The sequence below is a fragment of the Alnus glutinosa genome, chromosome 1 (assembly GCF_958979055.1).
Source record: "Alnus glutinosa chromosome 1, dhAlnGlut1.1, whole genome shotgun sequence".
NCBI classification, from domain to species: Eukaryota; Viridiplantae; Streptophyta; class Magnoliopsida; order Fagales; family Betulaceae; genus Alnus; species Alnus glutinosa.
Genome location: NC_084886.1, coordinates 38,269,380 through 38,285,645, shown reverse-complemented (window position 1 = coordinate 38,285,645; position 16,266 = coordinate 38,269,380). Strand labels below are relative to the sequence as shown.

Below are 16,266 nucleotides of genomic sequence, written 5' to 3'. Positions count from 1 at the left end.
GCTATTGGGTAGGGGTAGATTTAAGATAACTCGGGCAATTCTTATCAAAACTGGAAAATTACTGTTGATATACTGGCTTGATGCTAGTGTTGGTTAGGCTCTATGTTTGTGTTTGTGTTTTGTGGTTCCTGTTGTGTTTCAGCTTTAATGCCGTTTTGTTTGTTTGGTTTAGTTTTGTTGAATGAAAGCTTACTTATTCATTAAAAAAAATAATAATAATAAATCATTGTGTTAAAACATATAAATCAAGACAAAACAGAAAAATAACAGTAAAGAAAATTTAAGTTCAAAGAACTAATTATTAATTCATGAAATCTTGAGAGAAAAATAAAGCTAAAGGAACTAATAATTTCATGAAATCTTAAGCAAAATAGATAATTCGCAAAGAAAGTATTCATCTTCACTATTCATGTATTTAAGTTTTCAACTTGTAAGAGCACTAGTAGCAAATACCTTATAAGTAGTTCTATTCTCTAAAATAAGAAAAATTTGAAAAAAGTCACAAAAAAATCAAACCACTATAAACACCATATTTTAGATGATGACCCTTGGGAAGCACTTTAGCTTCCCAACATGTTATTATAATCCAAGAAAAAAGGCAGTCTCTCTCCTCTCACGATTCCCAATCGCCTCCCTTCTTCCTCCTCGCGCATATCTCTCTCTCTCTCTCTCTCTCTCTCTCTCTCTCATGTGCTCTACTCTCATTCTCCGATAGAACCATCAAAGAACAACCAAAAATCAAACAAACAAAATCACTACAATCCAAACAAACAAACTCAGAGCAGATATCCAAGACTCTTTCTTCTTCTTCCCACCACTTCTCTTTCTCTCTCCTCCCTCACGGATACTTGTGCGACTCCTCTTGCCGCCACCTGACAGCTCTGGACCTCTCTGGGTTCAATCTCTCAGGCGCGCTTTCGCCGGATCTCGGCCACCTGTCGCCCTGTGCTTCCTCTCCAACCTCTCTGTGGCCGCCAACCAGCTCTCCGGACCATCTCAGGCAAGCTATCGTCCCTCTCTGTCCTCCGGTTCCTCTATTTAATCTTTCGACGCTCCTCAAGCTTTGGATCGATTTGGGAAGTGGGCTGTGCGTGGAGGAAGAGAGATTAGGTGGAGAAGAGAGGGGGTGAGTTGGGGGATATCTGAGAGAGAACCGGAAGAGAAAGAAAAAAAAAAAAAAAAAGTCTCAGAGAGAAAAAGAAAGAAGAAGAAGAAGAGGAGGATAGCAAAGTGGAATCTGGAATGAGTAGATGCTTCTGAATCTGCAATGAAAAAAAAAAAAAGTAAAAGATTAAAAAAAAATATTATTTTAATATATAGGGAAAGATAAAAGGAAGCTGTTGTGGGGTGTTTTTGTATATGGGAAAAAAAAAATGGTTTGGTTTCTAAATTTTCCCTAAAGTAGGAAAAATGCTTGGAACCTGCTGCTAGTGCTCTAAATGGAATACAGTATTGGCTCCATTTGGCAACCACTTCTCTTCATAATTGAAGAGATTTTTTATTTTTTATTGTTTTGAGTAGTAGTAAAAAATGATTAATGCGATATAAAGTATAAATAATTTGTATGAAAAAAAAAAAATTGTATTGTAGTAAATTTTTTTATTTGAATAGTAATAAAAAATGGTTGATACGATATAAAAAATGAAAAAAATTATAATATTTTGAAGTTGATTTTTTTTTAGGAGAAGTGAAAATAAGAGAAGGGGAGAAAAGGGAGTTGTCAAACAGGACCATGGTGTGTTTGGTAAATAGTTGTATTGTGAAATTTTTGTTTGAATAGTAATAAGTAGTGATTGATGTAATATAAAATATACATATATAAAAAATTGGAATTGTTTTATATAAAAGTGGGAAAAAAAAAAAAAGGTTAGAAGTTTTAGATTTCACTTTTTTGGGAGAAGTGAAAAAAAAAAGAAAAGAAAAAAAGAAAAGAAAAAAAAAAGGAGATGAATCATTTGCCAAACACACTCCAATTTTTTTTTTTTCCTATGACAACCTTTTCTTTTGTCATAGGATCAAGTAAGATGAGAGTGGAATTGTGATGTATAGAGTAGTGTATTTCTTTGTGCAATCTATTATGGCTTCAATGGAAGAGATGCAGCTGATTTTCTAGCTTGTACGTTGTATGCGACCATCATATTTTGCTTTAATTTATTATGATGTGAATCCAAGCCGGATTTATCAAGAGCATCATAGGTATTTCCCGTCGGCAACTCCAACAAGGTCTTCAAGCTTATTTCCATCTTTCTTGTGTCGTTTTTAATTAATTGTGATTTATTATGATGTGAGGGTGGGCTCCAATATTTGGGGCTCACCCTCGTGTGAGGGGTTGTTGTACAATTGTTGTATTGATGTTGTAAATCTAACATTTTCCTTTATTTTGTAAATGAAATTTGATGGGTTATTAATTATGGGTTGTGTTGATTGGGGTGTACAAAACGGTTATAACCAGCGGTTATTGACTAAAACCGCTAACCACCTAAGCAGAGGCTGTTATTTTTATGAGTAATGATTGAACATCACCTAAAGATATAACTTTTCACTACCTTGCCAATGTGATAAAGTAGTCCCCCAACCGCTAGTTAGCAGTTATTGAGTAGATAACTGGCAGTTGTATAACCACTTTTCAATTTGGGTTTTGAACCGGTTTTTGTCACTTTTGGGCTAGTTTTAGTGTAAGTTTAAAATCCAAAATCCAAAAAAGAAACAAATCCAAATCCAAATTCAAATACAAATACAAATCTAAAACATAACAAATCCAAAATTATATTTTAATATATATATATAGGGAAAAATATATATTAGCCCCCCAAACTACCACCCTTTCTCCGGATTGCCTCCCAAACTACCAATGCTTAGATTCTGGCCCCCCAAACTACCACTTTCTGATTTTTTGGTCCCATCCGTCCATTAATACCCTTAATTCTAACGGAAATTGGCCAAAAACCCGAAAATACCCCTCCCTTAACCGTGAGAATTTCAAAGTGTATGAGGGGTATTTTCAGAATTCTGTTTAAAATTAACGGCATAAATGGACGGATGGGGCCAAAAAATCAGAAAGTAGTAGTTTGGGGGGCCAGAATCTAAGCATTGATAGTTTGGGGGGCCATCCGGAGAAAGGGTGATAGTTTGGAGGGCTAATATATATTTTTCCCATATATATATATATATATATATATATATATATATATATATATATATATATATATATATATATATATATATATATATATATAAATATAAGCGGTTAACAGTTATTAACCAATTTTTTCCAAACCATATAACCGTCCAAGTAGTTAACGGTTATTCATAACTGCTTTTGAAGTTGGTTATGTGGTTATACGATTAACGATTATAAGCGATTAGCTGTTTTAAAGCGGTTATAACCACTCTATTTATACATTCCTATTGAACGGTAGATGATATACAAACAAACTCACTTAATAATAATAATAAAAATAATAATAATAAAATTTTAAATTTTAAAATAAAAATAAAAATAAATAAATAAATAAAAGGTAGCATCCTTGTCCGCAGCCCATGATTGGAAAACGTCAATCATGATTTTTGTCATGGAGCCCAAATGGCAGAATGGGTGACATACAATTGTCAACTTGCAATGCAGCTTGATGTAGTTGGAAAGGTGCTTATGTGGTCCACATATAAATGACATGTAACATGTTGTTTTGTCTGCGGCTCCCTTCTTTTTCATGTGTCTATGTCATGTTTGAAAAATGTTAAAATTACAACTTCTACTTAATTATTGTACAACTCCGATACACAATGAGGTGAAACCTATTGTGTGAGTCTCACCTCAATGTACCTTGAAGTTGTGAAATACTTGAGTGAAGGTTGTGAATGAATCAAGGCCCATCCTGTTTTCCCACATGTTCGGCATCCTTCAAGGCCTATTATTGATAACAAACTAAGTAATATTAGGGATTACTTATTTATTCTTTTTAAAATTATAATTAAATCTGATATCGATCATTATTAAATTTTGATTGATTAATAATTTTAAAAGCTATGCCAACTTTAAAAGAATAAAAAAATAATCCTTAATATTACTCATTTTTTTTTGTGTAAAAAAAAAAGTACAAATTCATTATTAAATTTATAAGACAATACATGAATTTCATATATTCAAACAATAAATTTGTAAAAACAAAAAATAATACGAAACACTTGTCGTACAAAACCATCCAATAAAACAAACTTGAGATGAGGCGGCCAGCAATATTATTGCTAGTGGTCTATATTCAACGGCAGGAGCCCCAATTGACTTCTGCTTCACCCTAAACATGTGTTTTTTTAGGGGTAATTATAAACAAATGAGGTCATTAAATTAGAATTTAAAAAAAAAAAAAAAAAACCCACTAAATTTAAAGATTTGTTTTTATCTATTATTGGGACAACAAAGGCTTATATTTTCTATTAGATCTGCCTTTAATTAAATCCAGTTGTCACATAATGGAGAATCATATTCTTGAGCATGGTCAAATTAATTATCAAAACTAAACTAGTAACTTTATTGAAAGTAAAAAAGCTGATAAACTTTAAAAAAATTCACCATTAAATTCAATAATATTTTTGTAAAAAAAAATTAATAAATAAAATTGTGTAGAATAATAGCACATCCACAAAAAGAGATTCTTGTTTGGAAGAGGGGGCAAGATAAGAATAAGTAGTATTTTGGTCAAACAAAATATAAAAGAAGGAACTCAAAAAACGGAATTATAATCGGAAGGCGGTAACGGTGAGAAACTTGAAAAAAAAAAAAAAAAAGCCGACCGACACGTCAGCCGATAAAAAAAAATTCCGCTGAATTTTGCGAAGACCGATTCGCTCATTCCCTACCATCCAATCCTTCACCAAAAGCACCGCTTTCTACGTACCACCCAGATACAGATTCTCCACTACAATCCCTTCGTCTCTGACTCTCTCTCTCTCTCTCTTTGAGATCTGCTCCAGCTTGTGTTTTGTGCTTAAGGCTTTGGAAAGTCCCTACCCACACTCCCTCTATAATATATTTCATCGCTTTCTGTCACTATATATACAAGTCTTGGTGTATGTGTATATATATATACACACATACGTACGCTGCATTCTGGGTTTGCCGTTGTCTCTCTGGGCACTTGGTGCCTTGTTCAAGATCAAAAAGGTGAGCTGGGTTTTAGTTTTTAGGTCTGTTTGTTATGTTTTTGTATGATACTATGAACTTGTTCGCCCCATTTTTTGGATTGCGTTTTGACGCTTCCATGGTATGTTGGTAGTTTATATGGGTGTTTATATTTTGTTTGGAAATACTCAGCTGTATAAGCAAAATGTAGCCAAGTGAATGTTTTGATGCAGTGTTCCACATAATGAAGGGAAACCCATTTGTGTGGTTTTTGACTATGTTTTCATTTATGTCATTCTTCCATTAATTCCAAATTTTGGTCAATTAGCTCAATTAAATCTCTCGTTTTTCTTTATTTTTACTTGTGGCACCTATAAATCTAGCGGGTTTGTACTCATTATTGAATTTTGATATCAGCGTCTGTTTGTGGGTTTTTGGGAGAATAAGAGAGAGGTCCGATCATAGATTCTTGAGCTTTTTTTTTTTCTTTTTTTTTTCTATTCAATGAGGGGAAGGGGGAAATGGGTATAGATTCTTGATTATAAACACACATAAATATAGTCCTCCGCATTCTCTCTCTGTCTCACATTTTATTTTTTTGGCTTGGAACTGCTTCCTTGTCAATTTCATTTTGTTTGAATTGTGCACAAGTTTTTTTAACCACTAATTTGATCCATAAGACACATATAATTGAAATTCTGATTAGATGGTTGAATCTGAATTGCATTCACATAGATGGATTAATATGAATCTGACATTAAAGCCTAGGATATGGATCATGGTAGACACACTAGTCTTGGGTTTTACCCAAGCCTCCTTTTTTGTTTCATTACTGTAATGGAGGAATTCGCCAAGCTTGGACTAAAACTTACAGAGGAAATTCATGATCTATCACAGATATTAGAAACTTGTGTTAAGACCAAAGCTCATACCTAGTTACTTTTATGTGTCTAAATTCACAAGGTTTTTAAATGCACACTCCAATAAGAGAAATCTTATTCTCAAAACAGAAGATATGCACAATTTTATCTGAAGTTTGTAGTTTTGTTACTCCACTATCTGATTCAAATATGCAAGCTTCAGTGAATTTATCACTCGCAAATCGTCTGATGATGCAATAAGAAAGATCATACTTATGAGTATTTGAAAATTTCTACTTATAAATCCATTATTCAACAATTTATAAATTTTCTTTAAATTGAAAATCTCATTGATGATCACCAGAATATTTATTTTTGTGTATCAAATTTCATTGATACGTTTGCCTAGAAGCCCATGTTGCTGATGTAAGCTTTTGTCCAATGTATCATTAAGTTTTATGGTCAGTTTTTATGATGAATTTCAACCAAGCCATACTGAAATTTTGTATCACATGTTATCTGCATTTTCATTTTCCTTGCCTTCTGAAATTTACTTATAGCTGTTTTTCTTACTTGAATGCTAAATCAAGTATAGTGTAAAAGTATCATTAACTGAAGTTGGAGAGTATGTTTTCTTTTGGCTTGGAAAAATAAAAAACCCATGGAGGCCCAGAGATACAGTCCCATATAAAATCTAAGAAAACAAATACACACACACACACACACTCTAACATAGATGTGGTCATGCTTATGCACACAAACGTCTTCCATATTGTGTTGTTTAAGATAAATTTGGATTTTGAAGTACTGTGCTGAAAATTTATCTAGTTTTGTTTCTAGCTGTTTACTAGAACAACAATACATTCAACATTTCATGTGGTGTTTTTAAAAAGTACATAATAGTTGGAGACTTCTACTTGGGTATTTCCCAAGCAGACAAACGAAGTGCTAATGCTGAAAGATCCTTTGTAGTGGTAAAACTCCATCCCTTTCCTCCCACTTTAGCAACAAAGTAAACAATAATAGATTCCTAAGATGTGCTTGACAATTCACGTCCATGAAATACTGCTAATACCAGTTGAGAGTCGTTTTGTGTATTTTGAAGAGGTTTTTAAATGTTATAGCTACTCAAGAATGCATGTTATGATCGTACAAATCTAATTTGTTAAGTTCGTCATCCTATCTTGTAGTTTTCTAAAATGTTAACAATCGAGATGTTTTGACTGTTTCAGCCATAAATGATGTGGGGAGAAACTGGGATTAAACCTGATGGAGAACTTAAAGTAAGTTTCGGCTATCAATGCAATGGCTACAGAGGAAGCTCTTTTGAGGTTTCCAATGGATTTGAAATTATCCCTGAAATCCGAAAGACCAGCAGCTTCTCCTGCTTGTCTGGTGCCGCCTTGAGTGCCAATGCCACACTGGCAAACACAAATATTTGCAACGGTTTGATAGGAGCAGAAATTCTTCCTAGTTTGGATTCCCCTAATTCATTTCGTAAGGTACCGTCTTCACCAAACCTTTCAAGGTTGGATATATTATCATCTTCTCTTCAGAGTAGCTTGTCAAACTTAAGTTGCAGTCCTTCCCCTCCAAGTGATCATGATTCTTATTTGTTGAAACCTAAGAGCGCTCCTTCAAGAAGTGAAGGTTTTCTTAATGCTATGGACGTACAAGTGGCAGGTGGGGCTGCTGGTGAAGACAGGGTTCAAGCTGTTTGTTCTGAAGAAAATGGGTGGCTCTTTTGTGCAATCTATGATGGCTTTAATGGAAGAGATGCAGCTGATTTTCTGGCTTGTACGCTGTATGAGACCATCATATTTTACTTTAATTTATTAGGATGTGAATCAAAGCAGGATTTCTCAAGAGCTTCTGACATTCTGTATTTGGATCAGTCCTTCCAACATACTCTAGATGATAGTAATATTATCCACGAGGAAAAGCTTCCATCAAGAATTCGTAGTAACAAGGATTCATGTCTTGACCATATCAACAAGAATGGATCATCTGATAGAATAGAATCCTCATCCAACTCATTTCGGCATGGGGTACTTGATAGCTTCGTACAGGCCCTTAATCAGGCTGAGAATGATTTTTTGAACATGGTTGAGCAGGAAATGGAGGACCGTCCTGATTTGGTTTCAATAGGATCTTGTGTTTTAGTTGTGCTTATTCATGGGAACGATTTGTATACACTCAATTTGGGTGACAGCAGAGCTGTATTGGCAACATATGGTGAAGGCGATGACATGACTGGGAATGAGAGACTGAAAGCTATCCAGCTCACTGATAGTCACACTGTTGACAATGAGGTTGAAAAAAATCAACTTCTATGTGATCATCCTGATGACCCAATGACCGTTGTAGCTGGAAAAGTGAAAGGAAAGTTGAAGCTCACTCGTGCTTTTGGAGTTGGTTACTTAAAAAAGGTATGACTTTTTTCTTTTTCTTTTTTGTTTCCTTCTTTTGGGTAAAAGGTAAGCATTAGTTTATTTGTGTTTGGCTACTCAATCAGGCTAACATAAGGATTGCATCAAATCTTGGTTTGGCTCATAGGGAATTCTTCAAATGTGAAAGTTACATGGCTAAGACATCCAATGCCATGCTTTTTGGCAAAAAAAGTGGAAGCACCCCATACTATGATATGTTTTGAGAAGCAGAAACAGATCTAGTTTGCCTTCTGCCCTCCCCCAGCCCCCTCCCTCATATTATTATACATGCAAATCCTTTCCAACATTAACAGGACTACTTCCTAAAACTAGGGATCCATTTAAAATTTACATTCCAAATTCATCTAATCACTCCATGTTGATACATTTAGTATTATGTTCCTTAATGAAACTAAGCATTTCCCCTAGAGACCCAAGCTACAAGTTCACGGGAGTCTACTGTAGTCTGTTACTCAAGTTATACAGGGAGAATTTGCAATGGCTAAAATGTCTTTTCCCTCTGTGATGGTCAATATGTCTTTCTCTCAAGAAGTATACCTAGGTAAGTTTTGGCATTAAGACTTCTATCCTGGAATTGATGGATACTGGACCTAATGCCCATAAGGTGTCATATTGATCCATCTGTGTTCACAGAAAATATACTTCTCTCCTTCATGATGAATCAATGATTCTGTTTTTTTTTTTTTTTTTTTTTTATTATTTATTGCAGAAAAAACTGAATGATGCGCTGATGGGTATTCTTCGAGTTCGAAACCTTATAAGCCCTCCATATGTATCTACTCAACCATCACTGAATGTGCGTCAAATTTCAAAATCTGATCACTTTGTTATAGTTGGCAGTGATGGTTTGTTTGATTTCTTCAGCAATGACGAGGCAGTAAAGCTTGTCCATTCTTATATCTTGAGCAACTCTTCTGGTGATCCAGCAAAGTTTCTATTGGAGCAGCTTGTAGAGAGAGCAGCCCACCGTGCAGGTAAACCTTTAGATATCTTCATGTGAAAACTGTGTCATGCAAATTCCTCTTCTCTGAGTACAAAGTCGTCAATTTAGTCATTTAGTGTTAAATGTTGCAATATCATACTTAGATTTTAATCAAGATTTGTTTCTTTTAAATGTCACGCATCCTTTTGTGGAATTTTTGTCCCATTTAACATTGTGCAAATATTCCTAAATTTTCCATGTTATCTGAATTGCTGTAATTGTTTTAAGTGTATCAAAATAGCAGTTTGTCTTCCTAAAAAATTATGTATCTTCCTTAACATTTAATGCTACTTATCATATTGCGACAACATTATGCCCTCTGAATCAGAGAATAATGGTATCTTTCAAAGTCACTGAAAAACAAAACCAACTGGAAGCCATTGAGTCAGCGAACTTTGGTTGTTAATTCAACTGATAATTATCAGGAAGTGAACTTATAAGACAATAATTTCGATTTACACATACACAAAACCCGGCTGCTTTAAAAACAGGTTTGTTAGATAGTCAGAAAAAGTAGTTATCAATGCAGTGAATTTATAAAAAAAAAGTATTAACAAATACATTAATCATCTTTGTAGCTTATTTTTGTCAGATGAACTATGTTTCTAGTATCTTATCCCCCCAAGTTGCTAACCATTAATTTCTATGTTGCAGGTTTCAGTATGGAAGAATTGATGAATGTTCCAGCTGGGAGGAGGAGGAAATATCATGATGATGTAACTGTAATTGTGATCATCCTTGGAACAAACCAGCGCACCACAAAGGCATCAACTTGCATATAAGTTTTTAAGAATGCCATCTTCCATCTTGCAGTAGTGTATGTCTGGTGGTTTCTACCCTATAGGTGTACTTCTCAAACTGTATATACGTAATGTCAGAAACACTTTTGTTCTTGTTCTGTACAAAAATTTATTATTACCACATTCTTGTATGACACTCACAAATTGCACGGCTGCCCTTGTCTGTATGTAAGGCAAGCATTGTTTTCATTGTGGTGAGAAACTTGCAAAGGTGGTTCATAAATTTGATTGAATATGGTCAAGTGTTCCCATATTCTGAAATAACTTTTATTAGACTAACTAAAGCAAAGTGTGGAATTTAGGTGATTTTTTTTTTCTTTTTTCTTTTTTCTTTTTTTCTGAGAATCTCTTTTTCTCCCTAATGAATGGTTGAACAATCAGAATCTCCAACATGCCTTTTCACATCAATATAATAATCCCACTTGTTTCTTCTAAAGCCATGTTTTTAGCTTCTTGGCCCTCAGGCTTGTGACAATGGAGCTACTGTTGGCAATAGCTTTTATTTTTGTTTAAGCTTTTTGTTCCTCATTTGGGTGGTTTTCACAAGATTTCTAGTCCACCAGCATATAGATGCACTTAGTGCAATTTTTTTTTTTAATGAGAAACAGGACAGCCTTTTACCCAATTGGCCAATTGTATATTGTCAATGCAATTGACAATAGCACAGAAAAAACAAAATGGTCGTCAGGTTCTTTTTATGTTTTTCAGAATGTCAAATAGTTTAATTGGATCACTTGGGTTGACCATACTAACCCAAAGGAATCAAAATATGCTATCCAAATGGCATGAAGAGGAATGGAACCTATTTTTGACCAAAGAAAGGTGAAGTAAAGGATAAAATATATTCATCACGTTGCTCTATTTAACGCTACTTTTTTGTCCTTTATAAATGAGAGAAAAAAAAAAAAGAACAAATTAAATTATTTTATAGATAGCTCATGCTACTGCCACTATAATGTTTATTTCATTATTTGTTTTTAACTTCTAGGAGCTTGTTTTAAGCCTAATTAAGCCCATTGTATCAAAATTCGTTTATTATAAATGTCAATTTTGTGGATAACGTTGATTTTCTACACACTGCTTAGGTATTTGTTTTAGTGGCCTTATTTCTCCTAAACTATGCATTAGACATGGTCTCTCTCTCTCTCTCTCTCTCTCTCTCTCTCTCTCTCTCTCTCTCTCTCTCTCTCTCTCTCTCTCTCTCTCTCTCTCTCTCTCTCTCTCTCTCTCTCTCTCTCTCTCTGTCTCTCTCTCTCTCTCTCTCTCTCTCTCTCTCTCTCTCTCTCTCTCTCTCGTACAAGTTCCCTAGATGTCTTGTAGCTTTTTTCCACGAGACCTGATTCTCGTTTCTTCCTGAACTCTGTCTTCCTCGCGTTGCATGCATGCCTGGTGTCCATCATATCTAAGTTTCCATGCAAATTCCTTAGTTTTTCTCATCTTCCCTTTTGTGCTCTTTAGTCTTCCATCATACTTACTCCGACTAATTCTAAAAATACATTAACTATCCATCGATCAAATATCCATAAAAAAAATAAATAAATAAAAATGAGGTGGCTTTTAATATCACCATTAAGAGTGGAATTGATCAAATAATGATTTTGATCAAATGTTGATTTTAAAAACCACCTCATTTTTTTCTTCCCTCTGATGCCCTGCATTTTCTTTAGCCTCCCAAACATTTTGTCACAGCTCTGCGAAGAGAGAGAGAGAAATCAAGCTTGAAGCTTGAAGAAAGATAGTTGAGGAGTTGTGTGGTCGAACAGGAGGGTTACGTGGCTTCATCAAAACGTGGGAGTGGGTGGTCCAGCTAGGCATTCTAGAAGCCTCATACGGTGCGTTTTGGGGGTCCTAGGATGGTTGATGCGGTGCGTATTACTAAATAAGGAACTGCCGTTTTATTCCTTAAGATAGTCGTTTATGGGTCCTTAGTACTATCGTTCAGTAGGGTTAGAAATGCCATTGTAAGAGACACTATATAAGTCTCGTTTAGGGAAGAATGAGGTATCTGGAAAATTGGACTTGTTCCTTGGAGGGTGGCTCCTCGAATCTGCCGCTTATGTTTTCTTAGCAACTTTCAGTAATTACAGTATATTTTCTCTCCATTTTCTCTCTCTAATTCCATCTAAATTCCATATAAAACCCTAAACAGTAATCTACGTGTAACAATTGGTATCAGAGCCCCGGTTCTGGCCTATGAAAACTAGGTCCGGTACCATGGCAGAAGAGACGCAGCAATTGAGGAATCATGTAACCCAGCTTCAGGCCGAAATGGCTACTAGAACGGACTTAGCTAATCTCCAGACAAATCTGAAGGAAGCACTGCAGCAAGCTCAGGCAGAAATGATACAGATGGTTCAATCCATGCTGTCTAGTCAGGCGGGATCTAGCAGGTCTCATGGGTTTGGTGGCGGGCACCAGGAACGGGGAAGGAATGTAGAGCGCGGGGAGTCCTCGAACCCAGAGGGATCTAACTCCAGCGATGGGCTCAAGCCTAAAACAATCCGATGGGAATTCCCACGGTTGACGGTGAAGACCCGGAATCGTGGTGTTGCCGTGCGGAACAATACTTTGATTATTATAACACTCCTGACCCTCAACGCCTTTCCATCTCCTCCTTTCACATGGAAGGAAGAGCCATGGTCTAGTTCCAAGAATTCAAGTCTACCAACCGGGAGGCTTCTTGGGGGGAGTTTGTCACAGCTCTCCAAATTCGGTTTGGTAAGGGTGCTTACGACGATCCTATGGAGTCCCTATCCAAGTTGAAACAGGAAGGACCCTTAGATGAATATAAGAGCAAATTTGACACCCTGGCCCTTAAGGTCCAGGGACTGCCCGAAGCACACAAGCTAAGTTGCTTTATGGGGGGATTGAAGGAAGAGATCCGACTGCCGGTAAGGATGTTCAATCCAAAGAACTTGGTGGATGCGTATGCACTAGCTCGGATTCAAGAGGAGTGTGTAATGAATACGGCTAGGAGTTTCCGATCGAGCTGGCGATTGGTGCAGATAACTCAATCGCATCGGGGGTTATCCACGGAACTTCCAGTCGGGGTTGCTAAGGGGAGCAGTTTTACCCCTACTAAGTTCACTCAGCCTGTGTCCCTAAGGCAAAATGTCCTACCGCCACCTGGGGGAGGATTAACCCAGTTAGAAAATGCAAGTCCCAACCGAGCCTTGGTGCCGGTTCAGAAAATCACTCAGGCCCAGATGGAAGAGCGCCGGAGGAAAGGACTTTGCTACTCTTGTGATGCAAAGTGGGTTAGAGGCCACGTCTGCCAAGTGCCCAAGCTTTTTCTCATTGAGATTGCGGACCAGGAGGAAGAAGAAGGAGGCAAGTCAGCTTCTCAAGCTGAAGAGGACCCAGGGGAGTTCTTTTTAGAAGAGTTCCCGAAAATTTCGCTCAATGCCATCACGGGATCACCAAGTCCTAAAACTATGAGAATTGTGGGAATCATTCGATTCCGTAAGGCTATTATCTTAATTGATTCGGGTAGTACCCACAACTTCATGGATGCAAAACTGGCTGCTGCATTAGGAATTCAACCAGTTGGGCAAGACGGAATCAAGGTGAAAATTGCAAACGGGCAGGAAGTGGCAAGCCCAGGGAAGAGCAGAAAGGTGGAAGTTAAGATGCAAGGGTACATCTTCCGAACTGAGTTTTTTATCCTGCCCCTGGCAGGCTGTGATGCAGTACTAGGCATCCAATGGCTTAGAACCCTTGGACCCATCCTGTGGGATTTTACTCAGCTGGAAATGAGGTTCCGGTATGAGACATCTGATTGTACCCTGTGTGGACTCAGGCAAGGTCCCCGGATGAGTTGGGAGGAAGGAGACTCTTTCAAACTCTCAAGACTGGAAGGGAAGGGCATTCTACTATACTTAATGGAACAGACTACCAATGGGGCCCTAGAGCCTAAACAATTCCGGACAGTCCCTAAACAGCCCCAGTTACCTGGTCCAGTGGCTGCTATACTTGAAGATTACCGTGACATCTTCCAGGAACCTAAAGGGCTGCCGCCTCATAGGGCCCACGACCATGCCATTACACTTCAAGAGGGAGCCCAACCGGTGTCAGTTCAGCCCTACCGGTACCCCTTCTACCAAAAAGAGGAGATAGAACGAATTGTGAAGGAATTGCTGGAATCGGGGGTTATTAGACCCAGTCACAGCCCATTCTCATCTCCGGTGTTATTAGTAAGGAAGGCGGACGGCACGTGGAGGATGTGCATGGACTATCGGGCATTGAACAAGGTAACGATCAAAGATAAATTTCCTATTCCTATAGTAGACGAGCTATTGGATGAACTGTGGGGAGCACAAATTTTTTCTAAGCTGGACCTAAGATCCGGGTACCACCAAATCCGAGTGGTAGAGGCTGATATCCCCAAAACTGCTTTTAGAATTCACGCTGGACACTATGAGTTCCTGGTTATGCCCTTTGGGCTAACCAATGCACCCTCAACCTTTCAAAGCCTAATGAACCACATATTCCAACCCTTTTTGAGGAAGTTCATTTTAGTGTTTTTCGATGACATATTGATATACAGCCCGGACATGGAGTCACACCTCACCCACCTTCAAAAGACACTAGAACTCTTGAGGAAACATCAACTGTTCGCTAAGATGACCAAATGCCGATTTGGTTGTGTGGAAGTTGAGTATTTGGGGCATGTGGTCTCAGGCCGAGGAGTTTATGCAGACCCGAGCAAGATTCAGGCCATGGTGGATTGGCCACACCCTACGACCATCAAGGCCCTGAGGGGTTTCCTAGGGTTGACAGGGTATTACCGGGAGTTTATAAGAAATTATGGAGCCATAGCTGCACCATTAACAGCCATGCTCAAGAAGAATTCCTTCTCGTGGTTAGAACCGGCTCAAGGGGCCTTTTTAGCCCTAAAGACAGCAGTTACCCAAGCCCCAGTCCTAGCCCTGCCCAATTTCTCTCAGCCCTTCTTAATAGAGTGCGATGCTAGTGGAGTTGGAATAGGGGCGGTCCTTATGCAGGGTAACCGGCCTATAGCTTTCCTTAGCAAAGCACTCAAGGGTAAGGCACTCCATATGTCCACTTACGAAAAAGAGCTATTTGCCCTTGTTACATCAATTCAAAAATGGAGACCTTATTTATTGGGACGCCCTTTCGTGGTCAAAACTGACCAGCAGAGCCTCAAATTCCTGCTAGAACAGAAGGTAGGGACCCCCTTCCAGCAGAAATGGATTACGAAGCTGTTGGGGTATGACTTCGTGGTGGAGTATAAAAAGGGGGTTGAGAATAGGGTGGCTGATGCCCTATCCAGGAAGGAAGGCTGGGAGGAAGGACTTTCCCTTTCCCTACTATCTATCCCAACTGCTAGTTGGGTAGAGGATTTGAAACAACAGTACACTGAGGATGAGGAGCTCAAGCAGCTAATGGGGAAATGGCTGAACAATGAGTTAGACAACCGTAGGTACTCTCTCCGAGATGGGCTCTTACTTTACAAGCACAAGATTCTATTATGAGGGTCCCCGGTTCTTAAAAGCCAGGTGCTGCAGTATGTGCATAGTGACCCAGCAGCTGGGCACTCAGGGTATGATAAGACACTGCAAAGGGCTAGAAGGGATTTCTATTGGCATGGCATGAGAAGGGACATCAAGAACTTCATCAGGGAGTGCGATGTGTGCCAGCATAACAAGAGTGAGAACATTTGCCCTGCCGGGCTATTACAACCACTCCCTATCCCAACCCGGGTGTGAACAGATATCTCGATGGATTTTGTGGAAGGGTTACCCCCATCCCAGGGCCACTCGGTTATCCTTGTGGTGGTGGATAGACTTACCAAATCCAGCCACTTTATTTCCCTCGCTCACCCCTACACAGCTGCCAAAGTGGCCCAGCTATTCATCCAGAATATCCTTAAATTACATGGGATGCCACAGTCCATAGTCTCAGACAGGGACCCGACGTTTACTAGTGCCTTCTGGGCTGAGTTGTTCAGGCTACAAGGGACCTCACTCAAGCTCAGTACGAGCTACCATCCACAGACAGACGGCCAGACGGAGATAGTGAATAAATGTCTCGA

General features: G+C 38.1%; 2 protein-coding genes across 2 annotated transcripts; both read left to right on the top strand.

Annotated features, from left to right (window-relative positions):
* Nucleotides 1–4,988: 4,988 nt before the first annotated feature.
* On the top strand, nucleotides 4,989–10,464 carry LOC133880398 (probable protein phosphatase 2C 40). The gene is made up of 4 exons (XM_062319349.1): nucleotides 4,989–5,161; nucleotides 7,212–8,408; nucleotides 9,139–9,403; nucleotides 10,066–10,464. The coding sequence occupies exons 2-4, from the start codon at nucleotides 7,218–7,220 to the stop codon at nucleotides 10,191–10,193; spliced, it is 1,584 nt and encodes a 527-aa protein (XP_062175333.1). The 5' UTR covers nucleotides 4,989–5,161; nucleotides 7,212–7,217; the 3' UTR covers nucleotides 10,194–10,464.
* Nucleotides 10,465–12,425: 1,961 nt separating this feature from the next.
* On the top strand, nucleotides 12,426–15,706 carry LOC133859813 (uncharacterized). The gene is made up of 2 exons (XM_062295356.1): nucleotides 12,426–12,929; nucleotides 13,037–15,706. Exons 1-2 carry the CDS (start codon nucleotides 12,426–12,428, stop codon nucleotides 15,704–15,706), a joined length of 3,174 nt encoding a protein of 1,057 aa, XP_062151340.1.
* Nucleotides 15,707–16,266: the final 560 nt, after the last annotated feature.